General features: G+C 36.5%; 1 protein-coding gene across 1 annotated transcript; it reads left to right on the top strand.

Annotated features, from left to right (window-relative positions):
* Positions 1–2,574: 2,574 nt before the first annotated feature.
* On the top strand, positions 2,575–10,506 carry LOC132565249 (perlucin-like protein). Its single transcript, XM_060229888.1, has 5 exons — positions 2,575–2,620; positions 4,910–5,004; positions 5,773–5,863; positions 9,412–9,628; positions 10,455–10,506. Exons 1-5 carry the CDS (start codon positions 2,575–2,577, stop codon positions 10,504–10,506), a joined length of 501 nt encoding a protein of 166 aa, XP_060085871.1.
* The last annotated feature ends 1,367 nt before the right edge of the window (positions 10,507–11,873 follow it).

Raw genomic sequence — 11,873 nt, 5'->3', positions numbered from 1 at the left:
CAAGGATCTGAAACAGAACTGGAAGTCTGTGTGGAGAATGTTTGGCAAGGATCTGAAACAGAAATGGAGTTCTGTCTGAAGAATGTTTGGCAAGGATCTGAATCAGAAATGGAGTTCTGTCTGAAGAATGTTTGGCAAGGATCTGAAACAGAAATGGAGTTCTGTCTGAAGAATGTTTGGCAAGGATCTGAAACAGAAATGGAGTTCTGTCTGAAGAATGTTTGGCAAGGATCTGAAACAGAAATGGAGCCCTGTCTGAAGAATGTTTGGCAAGGATCTGAAACAGAACTGGAGCCCTGTCTGGAGATTGTTTGGTAAGGATCTAAAACAGAAATGGAGCCCTGTCTGAAGAATGTTTGGCAAGGATCTGAAACAGAACTGGAGCCCTGTCTGGAGATTGTTTGGTAAGTATCTGAAACAGAACTGGAGCCCTGTCTGGAGATTGTTTGGCAAGGATCTGAAACAGAAATGGAGCTCTGTCTGAAGAATGTTTGGCAAGGATCTGAAACAGAACTGGAGCCCTGTCTGGAGATTGTTTGGTAAGGATCTAAAACAGAACTGGAGCCCTGTCTGGAGATTGTTTGGCAAGGATCTAAAACAGAACTGGAGATCTGTCCGAAGAATCTTTGGCAAATTATAATCTATGAATCTGTGACAGAGATGTGCCTGATACACAGATGGAACAGAAAAAGGATTGAATCATTCCTTGTCAAAAAAGTATCTTAGATTTCACTGGTCACTTTTCATCTGATTTAATTGCAGGTCAAGGTTCACCACATCTGATTGGTATTTTTTAATACCTTAAAAAAGATCAATATCAATGTATTATATAACAAAATCAATTACGGATCCAGGATTTTGATAATAGGAACAGGCTGTCCAGCGTCCCTAAAATTCCTAAAAAATCCTAATTTTTTTCAGTTTTGCTAAAATTCCTAAAACAATGAAAAATTCGAAGGGAATTCCTAAAAAAATCCCTTATTTTTCACTTCAGTTCCTACATTTTTATATTTCTTACAATTTACTGAAAACGTTCTCATTAAATCCATACTGAAAATGTGTTTTAATGTAGTTTGTAGTTCTAATTCAGGGTAGACAATGAAAGGCAGTTGACCAGTGGATCTATGTACCCAGATTGTTATTGGTTGTGACTGAGTGACAGAGGTGTGATTCTTAAGGTATGTAAAAAGCAATACCTCCAAGCCATTTTTCCCAGTGAAGATTATCTGAGCTCAAGCTCCTTTCAAAGAAAGTGCAGCATGAAAGATAGATTTTTCTAAGTATTTTAAGAAGAGTTAGTAGAATACACATCTTATTTGCCCCATTACACTAAATCTGAGATGTGTATTGCAAGTAAATAGGCTATACTTCCGTGATATGTGTGTATGTGTTTGTTGCTCTTAGATATATTTCATTTTAATGAGACTAACGCCAGGTACAATAGGATCTGTCGTATGCTAAAGTCTCCCACAACTCTGGTTCAGATCAACTTCTTGCTTAGCCTTTCTACTCTGTATGATAGGTTTCTTAGGTTGTTTCAGAGAGAGGATCCTTTAGTTTATATCCTTCACTCAGAAATGATTGATCTTCTGAGATCTTTCATGCTCCGATTTTTGAAGGGAATAGTGGTTGATGAATTGAAGACTGGGGTGAAGTTGGAGGAATTTACCATTGAGTCTTCTGAATGTCGGAGAAGTGATTAAGAAACTGGACAATCAACACCGAAATTGCTGGATAAGAAACCAGACCTGGAATAAGAAGAGGTATTGAACATGAGAAAGTTTTACCAGACAGTCACCAAGTACCTACAGAAGAGACTGTCTCTTGACAATGAGATGCTGAAAGATCTTAAATGCCTGCATCCCCTAATTTTAGCCCTAAATTTGCCCTAAAATTAGCCCTAATTTTTTGTCAAGAAGTGCTAGACAGCCTGTAGGAAGTGAGAGAGACAGAAAACGATTTGGGAAGTGGTGGGAGGGAATAGGTATAAACAGGATTGTGGGAGAACAAGAGCGAAGGAGGGGATAGAGGAGGGACAGATTTTTAGAAAGGTGGAAAGGTAAATAATGATTTGGGGATGGGGAAAAACAATTTTTTAGAACGGGACGAGTACAGGATACGAAAAGGAGGTAAGGAATACAGGATTTGGGGATAAGGTAAAACAAGATTTGGGGATGAGGTAAAACAAGATTTGGGGATGAGGTAAAACAAGATTTGGGGATGAGGTAAAACAGGTTTTTGGGAAGTGGAGGGCCGAAGGTGGATATTTGATGTGGGGATCAAAAACAGGATTTCGGAAAGAAAGAGCATAGACAGAATGTTTGAGTAATTGGGGAGGGGAAAAGATAGGATTCGGGGAAAAGGGAGTGACAAAAACAGACTCAATGAAAAATAAAAACCACCCCTCCCCCCTCCTCGGATGCGCAACTGAAAATAGAACAAAAAGTACAGAATATGTTTTAAATTTTGCTACGGGGGCATACGCCAACCTTGTCTTACTCCAACTGTTTATAAGTATATCGTCTCTGTCTATACAACCTTATCAAACTTCTTATCTAGTAGCTATACAGCGACATGGACAGACGTTTTCCATTTCTTATTGTTGTCTGGGTGGTGATAGGTAAGTCTTTTCCATTTGATCTTGGTTCTTATTGTCATTTGGGGTTAAGGGTAGCCATTCCCTTCTAGTTCGCACTGTCGTCTTGTTTGTTTGGTCGGGGTGGGGGTTGGGGGGAGAGGTAGATCTTTTCCTTTGGTTCGGAGGGGGTATGTAACTCGCTCACGTTCACCTTGTCACCGTTGATGGGAGTAGGAGGGGGTGTAAATCTTTTCTTTTGATTCGGGGATGGGGGTGGAGGGAGAAAGATAAATCTTTGCCTTTGGTTCGGGGGTGGGGTTGGGGGGGAGGTAAATCTTTTCCTTTGGTTCACGTTCTCATTGTCGTTTAAGGATGGGTGGGTTGGGTAGGAGTTTAGAGCTTTTTTCAGTTCATTTTGGTTCTCTTGTCGTGTGGGCGGGTGACATTTAAAGGTAAATATTCTCCTTTGTTCCACATTGCAGTCAATGGCAGATGAAAGTATTGTACAGTGTATTTTTACTTTTGGTTCTCAATGTAAAGGAGGTGGGGGAGGAGTATTTTATTTTTAATTTCCAATTTCATAAGTTTCAAATTCTTCAATTTGTAGACTTACATAAACAAATAATAATTCAAAGAGTTAACCTGATTACAAAACTTCCCCATGTCAAAGATGAGGTGAAATCACCGTTATTAACAGGTGCCCGTTTATGAGTGGGATTATTTAGCTATGAAACATTACTTTAAGTCTCTACAGTGCACGCCTGACAGCTGGCCATCTTAAATTCCAATTGAAATATAGATTGTACAATAATTTGGGTAAGTTTCGGTGAATCATATTTACTGGTTGTATATACTTGCGAACAATTAATTGATTGTGATGATTAATAAAACGATTCTATTATAATCCATACATAAACAAATTGCTTGTTTTGTAAGCGAATGACTTAGATGTTTGAAAGTTAAGATAGTGATTTCAGTCAACTATCTTGTGCAGATAAGAATGTATCCCGTATTTGATAATATCTATCTCACTAACATTACCTACCACGGACACTAACTGTGACCGACTTACAGATGTCGAGATTACTATGTCCAGTCATGTTTGTGTAAACAATTAATAATTGAATTTCTAGATGTTTTGAAATAATGTAAAATTTAAACTATATGAGACACGTGATCGGAAATACCACGTCTGATTCCGACAGATCCCGTTAGTATTACCAGAGATGAATAAAAATACGTCAAGCTACACAGAAAGACAGTTGTTATTTCATCACAATCAGAATTATAGTGTAAGTTAGCCGCCCAAACTTGCTCGTACCAAAGATCCGGGACACTCATATTAGTATTTCTGAATGAAAAATTACTGAAGAGGATAAGTTGATTGTTACACCATATTTGTCTTGTACATTTACACACTGGGTTTCAGTCTTATTGTCTTCCCCAATAGATTTAGATATATGACAACTAATTAAAGTCTACCGTATTTCTCTAATAAAATGGTCTCGTCATTATTGATACCATTTAATTAGTATGTTGTGTTACAGACCTAGATATATCTAAGTCCGTGGTATACACACTGTCGGCATAACTGAACCAACTGACACTCTATCAAGTATCATAATACAATATTGAGCGACCAAAGGCTGATACTGTATATTCCTTAATCAAATGTTGTAAAGTATGATAGATTGTTCACTGCCTGCAGATCATATCTTTGGCGTTCGATTTACTTTCTTTTCTCTATTCGCTATCGAAACATAATTGCTAAGAATGAATAAGTTGTTATCAAATAATTGTCATATATAGCATATCACACACTTTGTCGCTAAATTGGATTGTTAATGTATTAAAGCAGGTAGCAAGAAGCATATAGCCGTGGAGCAAGTAAACGCGAAAGCCAATCAACCTGAAAAAGATAAGTCGCGAAAGCAAGTATTACCGAAAGTAGAAGACGCGAAAGCAAGTGAACGCGAATGTCGGTTGACCCGAAAGTAACAGCCGCGAAAGCCAGTAGACCCGAAAGTAACAGCCGCGAAAGCCAGTAGACCCGAAAGTAACAGCCGCGAAAGCAAGTAAACACGAAAGCCAGTAGACCCGAAAATAACAGCCGCGAAAGCAAGTAAACACGAAAGTAACAGCCGCGAAAGCAAGTATTAGCGAAAGTAACAGCCGCGAAAGAATGTCGGTTTACAATGACTATGTACAATAGATAGGTTGCTGTTTGAATATTAAGGCAGATATTCTACATATATATGTAGAATATGTTTACGTAATCAACGTGTTGCGGTAGAGTGAATGAACATAAATAAAATTTTAATATTTTTCCAGGATCTGTCACCGGTGATTGTCCTAGTGGGTGGGTTAGTCACCGGGATTCCTGCTACTTTTTAAGTAACCATAACGCTAACTGGTACGACGCAGGGGTAAGTATATATATATACCTATATTTACTGATGTATTACCACATCACATGACCCATCTGTTATCCAGTTAATATGTCACGAGTGAAGTATACCCTAAAGCGTTTTTCATTGGCTATATCAGTCAGAAATTGATTGTGCGATCAAAATATGAACAGTGAAGTTACGTTACAAATGGAAATAGCGCAACAAGATGGCGGTCTCTGTTTGATTTTGTGCTTCAAAATTTGAAAAGTATCTTTAACTTGTTTTCATTTTATGTGATATTTTAAGAAGCTCGTCTCGAATTGTTGATTTAAAATAAAAACTTGTAAAAGTCTTAAAGATACTTCAACCATATTATGTTGATCAGTGAGTTAGACACCACGTGACGCGCAAAAAATGGCCCTGGCTGTTGTCGGGACGATAAACAAAGCAAACAAACACACAACAATAAAAACAAACCATAGTTACTCTCTGTGTACTCTATATAATATCATCTATTTGTTTCTACCTTCCCCATTTTATTCCAGAAAAATATTACATCAACAAACTTATATAATGTGCTCAAATAATAACATTCGTGATAGCTTTCTTCTCACTTAATATCCCGCTGAAACTGAACACATATGTATACTTGTGTACTTACTGTGGGTGGAATGGCTGTTATCAGTCGGGTTCAAAAATACCGAGCTTTCACCTACATCCACGCACGCATCCACGCACTCACACACACATAAACGAAAAACAAAAAGCAAATGTATATTATGAAATATATTTAATATCATGCAGTTCACATGTGAGGCCATTCATAGCAGGAGAGTAACCATCGACTCAGATGACGAGAATGATTTTTTGGCTGGGACTTTAAAGCATTTTAGAGGTGAGTATGACGTTAACAGACACATTTCAAACAATCTTATTGAAATATTATAACTGTGCATATCGGACTGGATTTGGAAATAATCTACAATACTAGTAGAACAATCAAGACCATTAACTATAAATACGGTCAAACCTGTCTATAGAGGCCACACTCGGGAGCAGAGAAAAGTGACCTTTATACACAGGTGGCTTCATATACAGTGACCTTTATACACAGGTGACTTTTATATACAGTGGCATTTATACACAGTGGCCTTTATATACAGGTGGCTTCATACACAGTAGCTTCATACACAGTGGCCTTTATACACAGGTGACCTTTATGCACAGGTGATATCTATAGATGTTATATTACTATAAATTACGTTACACTGGGAACCGTACAAGTATCTTTTATAAACATGTCGTCTTCTAAAGATGGCATTTACACATATTTGACAGCAGCTCTCCATGGATATAAGTGTTTTATCATGTACAGTATATGCTTCAGCAATAAGACTGCTATTACAACATTACACAGATAACCATAGAAATGGCCTCTATAAACAGGTGACTTTTTTTTTATAAAGATGACCGTTAAGACAGGTTGACTGTAGTTATCTATGGATTTAACAACTTCCTATAAGGTTTTCTTGGAAATATCTACCGAGAGATTTAAGTGCTGTGAATAACATTACATAGGGGACCAAATAAGTGGCCATTATAGACAAGTTTTCTTTGTATAAACATACCCTATACGTTTGACTGTACATTAATCGCAATTTGCAATCATATATATTGGGGGGAAAACCGCATTTAACTTATATATCTTTTCTTTTTTATGATCAGTATCGTCTGTTTATACATCAAATTACCGTTGTTTTCCCAGCCATGACAGCTGTTCTACACCACATTGATATTATTGGTTTATTAAGGTTTATCCTGTCAGTCTATTTATTCTCAGGTCTTGGAATGTTCATTCCAATACTTGCCTTTTTGCAAATGTATTCTAATTGAAGAGTCGATGAATAACTGACAAAAGAGAGATGAAACAAGCCGTGGATTCGTGATGGGAGATCGGGGATTTGAATAACAAATTAGCTGTTAGCAGTGGATTGGAGATTCAAGATGCTTAACTCAATAAAGGGGGCAAACTATAGATTTTCCCCTTTTCTTGATTACTGGTGTGTAAACTGTATTGTTTTTTAAATGACACGCGCTAGTGCGTACTTGCGCGTACATAGTACTTCGTCGCTGTATAAACCTTACTGGGACGTTATTATATACATAAACACCTGTCTTCAACTGTATCCACCTGTAAATTAGAATGTGTGAAATACGCAACGAAAACAGTGAATACGCTTATTCACCTTTTCAACAGTTTCTATATACATTCAAAAATGTTTCAAATTTGTCACGTAAGCCCGAAACTTCAGTAAACGCTTTCGACACCACAAGCAGTTGTCAATAGCTAAAATGGCGATGATACATAAAGATAGATGGATTGGTCTCATACCATCACATATGGCTGTACCTATCGTAACCGAGACATCTTACAACGAATTCTGTTTGTTTCTATAATGTGTTCATGCTTTTCCAATATCTAGCAAAAAGGCCAGTGATACAACTGAAATTTTCAAAAAGGGTGGTAAATATAATTATGTGCCAATAATTCACCACTGTGTTCAATTTTCATATTAACTGCGCATCTGCAAAATTAATTTGACAATTTGATTAAATGTGGTATAAATATATAAAGATAGTTTACACAAATGTCCACGCCACTCAGCAATCATTTAGTTACAAGGCTCTTGTTATTACCTAAACAACCAATATATCAAAAATCAATAATAAACAACCTTATGTGTCATTCAATATAAAATGGACTCCGCTTGGAATCCACAGGCCTTTATTTCTCATGGCCGCCATTTTCAGCATGTGGTTTGGAGGGTGTATGTGTAGGCTTCAGACTCCATTTTCACTGTTGATTACACTTCACTATACGTCTCTAAATACAGTAACATATCTCACTATCACTTAATAGGTTTCACAAGTGTCCTTCATTTACAACGATAAATATAAAGTGTTTAAGCTTAAAGGTTGAACTCTTTTGAATGTCCTCAGTCGTATCCTAGGCTTCATTTCAAGTCTTTTGCAGCTTCACGAGTCTCTGAAGAATGAAACAGCTGTGTGTCTTGTTGACAGACACCGATATAATTAACTTGAAATGATAGCTGGCAGAGGTTAATCTTTTATTAAAATGGAAGATATGATATATTTATTAATGCACACGTTGTTGATAGAAGAGTGGGGGGTCAACCAATATTTCACATAATATACATTCTGACCTCAAACTTCTCTGAGTTTATTCCTGTGATATTTGACCAAAATCAGGTTTCCTAGATGAGGATGATTAGATTTAATGTGTTTTATATATAACCTGCTTTAGGTGCCGTTTCCAGGCTCTCCGACGGTCAAGTAGGGTACAGTCTGCAGTGTATAAATTTTGGTTAATTTCCAGTGGTGATAATTTTTGTCAAGTTGTTTATGATTGGTTAACGGAACTTTTTATGCATTTGAATATTTGAACGCTTTTAAACGTGAAAAGTGCACCAGTCATAAATTAAAATTCTTTGGCTTAAAACAACGATCTTAAAATCAAATTTTCTATTAATTCACCAAAAGCTGATGTATTAATTATAATGTACTTCATGCATCTGTGTCTTTCAGAAAAAAATATAATGTTATCAGTAAATGATCTCAAGGTATCCAAACCTACCACCGCTCTTTTGCCAAGTATAAATCATTATTTCCTTTGCCAAGTATAAATCATTATTTCCTTTGCCAAGTATAAATCATTATTTCTTTATGTTGTAACTATTGTTGTCAGTTTTAAATTTAAAATTCAGTAGGTTTCTTTAAACTTGAAGCTTATTTAGCAGAACTCATAAACTACAACTTTCACTGCATTATTAACTTTGTAAGGCTCCAAAATTTGATTTCCTTTTTGTGAGTTTGTCCATTTCTGGATCTGGACGGAAACGTTCTATTTTTATTTATTTTCATAATTATTCCGTGTTTTGTCAGATATTCCATGATTCCTTGTCTTTAAATGAGGAATGTATTAAGCAAACATAATTTTGAACTTGGGTTGGCCTTTAAAATCGAGAAGGATGAAGAATGTAAGTTGTGCCAAGAACCAGAGAAAACATTAAATTGTAGTCTTGAATGCAGTTACTCCTCTCCAGTCAGACCACAATGGTCTATATATGACAGAGCAAATAAATGCACATAATATAGTAAAATATTAAAAACCTCTTTGAAAAGCGTAGAATAGTTTCTTTATTGTAACAGGTTCACAGGGTTGTCAAACTGTATTCTGTGACGTCATCATTATTATCGAATCTTTTTAAGGTTTAGATAAACATTCAGAAGAGTTCCCTTGCTGGAGTGAAACAATCTCTCCCAGAGTGCATAGCATAATTCTTTAAGTATGTATTTTATTTTTTAATGTATTTTATAATATGTATTGTGAGTATTTTTTCTCATTATATACATTTTGTACAGGCGCCTTTCATTCGGATGCCTTCTGGACAGAAGGAACATCGGAGGGCTCATCAGATGGTAGTTATAAGTGGGCAACGTCACAAGACCCCATTACGTACACTAGCTGGGGCCCTAATGAGCCAAATGCCACTCTCGGTGACTGCTTCGTGTTGAAACTCGACAGATCCTGGCAATCTAGAGATTGTCACTATAGTCAAGGCTTCATCTGCGAAATCAGGTATACATATACCTGTGTAAGGTTACTGGGTTTAGATAAGATAATTTGATCCTGTATGCAACAAGCATTTTCATTGGCCATATTATAACCCCATATCATAACGTAATGTCACGTTTGATTGGCCAATGCCGTGGTGTAAGAAATCAGGAAAGAAACGTGTCCATTATAAAAATGAAATATTACAATCTATTATTAAATTATAATGATTTCCATTAATCATTCTATATGTTATTGAGCCGTCACACAAAAACCGATATGTACTCTTAACATCAACCGCTTCAATCTTTATTTAGATTAAACTCATGATTTTTCTTTTTTTTTATGTTATAGGCCAATAACACGCGAATAGGTTGAGAATTAAATGATATATTTAGAAAACAAGACCTACTGTATAAGACATGCTTCCGCTTCTGCGCAATCACGGATTTGATCAGCTGTATTTTATCGTGATATCATATTGTAACATTACAATTGATTATCCTGCCGAATTTCATGTTGTTAAAGATGAAAATTTTCTATGTTTGAATGATTACTGCTGTAATTAAGCTATATAATATAAAGCTTTGATGATTCAGGTAAAATCTAAGAACCATTTCACATATATTCCATTAACATTAGAAGTGAATACGCAACACCCTTTGTCTTCATATTGATGGAGTTATTGGTGTGTATGTTTTCGGTGGAATGATAGGTAAACTGCAGAATCAGAAAGATGGTAAATTTTGCATTAAGTAGATGTTTTGAAAATAAACAATGGATCAAATCATATTGAGCACGTTAAATATCTCCTTACCAAAATAATATTTAAGTTGTTTTCATCTTTCAGTCGCCAACAGACAGACTGCATTACAAAGGAAGGTGGAACCATAATTGGATAATATATCAAAGAAAAATATCTCGATTATAATAAAAAAAAAATTGAAACATTTTCATGTTTGTGTTATAAATTTTATGGTATACAACATGTCGTGCAGATGTCCGTACAGAAAATCAAATTGTTAAATTCTTGTTAAAATCAAAACGCGAAAAAGGTTTTTTGTGTGCAAGCAGTACACCAACACGTAAAATCCAATTCAATATTTCATTCCATCATTCCAGCTCTTAGAAAATGAGCGGGAACTTAACTTTTATAAATCTTAGACTCATACCTGTGGGAAATTAAGTTGACAGGAAGTGTGTGTGTGTGTGTGTGTGTGTGTGTGTGTGTGTGTGTGTGTGTGTGTGTGTGTGTGTGTGTGTGTGTGTGTGTGAGAGTGTGTGTGTGTGTGTGTGTGTGTGTGTGTGTGTGTGTGTGTGTGTGTGTGTGTGTGTGTGTGTGTGTGTGTGTGTGTGTGTGTGTGTGTGTGTGTGTGTGTGTGTGATGTGTGTGTGTGTGTGTGTGTGTGTGTGTGTGTGTGTGTGTGTGTGTGTGTGTGTGTGTGTGTGTGTGTGAGGGTGTGTGTGAGAGTGTGCGTGAGTGTGCGTGCGTGTGTGTGTGTGAGTGTGTGTGAGTGTGTGTGAGAGTGTGTGTGTGTGTGTGTGTGTGTGTGTGTGTGTGTGTGTGTGTGTGTGTGTGTGAGTGTGTGTGTGTGTGTGTGTGTGTGTGTGTGTGTGTGAGGGTGTGTGTGAGAGTGTGCGTGAGTGTGCGTGCGTGTGTGTGAGGGTGTGGGTGTGTTTGTGTATGTGTGTGCAACTAAATACAAATCTTTAGCACAATAAAAATGATTGATACTAGAACTCTGAATATTGGCAGAATTACAGCAAATGCAACACAATATCGAGAATATTTACGGGCTTAAAACTTAGACAATCTAAGTCCAAATCCTAATACATTAAGGCAAGGTTAATGTCCCGAAGAGGTTTTCTTCGTCGTATGTCTTATGTCTCGTCACCATTCAAAGTGCTTGTCAAGTCAACATAACAAAGTGTATTTCCTAAATTACCAGTGATATGAATGATTGTATACATTACAAAGATAAAAATGTCAGCTTTGAAAGATCATCTCATCCATCCCATTCATTATAGAAATATTTCGTTCAAGAGTGAAAAGGGATCAAAAGGCTTCTATAATTATCGTATAACTTCAGGGCCATGTCCTACTGGAGTCAGTAAATGGAACCAAGAGTTTAAGTCTGATGATGTAGAAATGATTTTGAAGATAGCTTTTTGAGCTACTAAAAACTCAACGTTGCAATGGTTATAAGTTAGAATTATATATCACGTCTAGGGAACTAATACCTTCCTTCATATCAATAAGTTATATAAT

The sequence above is a fragment of the Ylistrum balloti genome, unplaced genomic scaffold, assembly GCF_031769215.1.
Source record: "Ylistrum balloti isolate Yb309-2 unplaced genomic scaffold, AGI_CSIRO_Ybal_v1 Utg369706, whole genome shotgun sequence".
Taxonomy (NCBI): Eukaryota; Metazoa; Mollusca; class Bivalvia; order Pectinida; family Pectinidae; genus Ylistrum; species Ylistrum balloti.
The sequence above is the reverse complement of the archived record's forward strand: the minus strand, read 5'-3'. Positions and strand labels throughout refer to the sequence as shown.

What these genes read in the sequence shown, in the direction of transcription:
- LOC132565249 (XM_060229888.1), top strand. Translation starts at nt 2,575, where the DNA reads ATGGACAGACGTTTTCCATTTCTTATTGTTGTCTGGGTGGTGATAG. An exon ending in TGTTGTCTGGGTGGTGATAG is followed by an intron (nt 2,621 to 4,909) that starts GTAAGTCTTTTC and finishes ATATTTTTCCAG; the next exon opens with GATCTGTCACCGGTGATTGT. An exon ending in GACTTTAAAGCATTTTAGAG is followed by an intron (nt 5,864 to 9,411) that starts GTGAGTATGACG and finishes CATTTTGTACAG; the next exon opens with GCGCCTTTCATTCGGATGCC.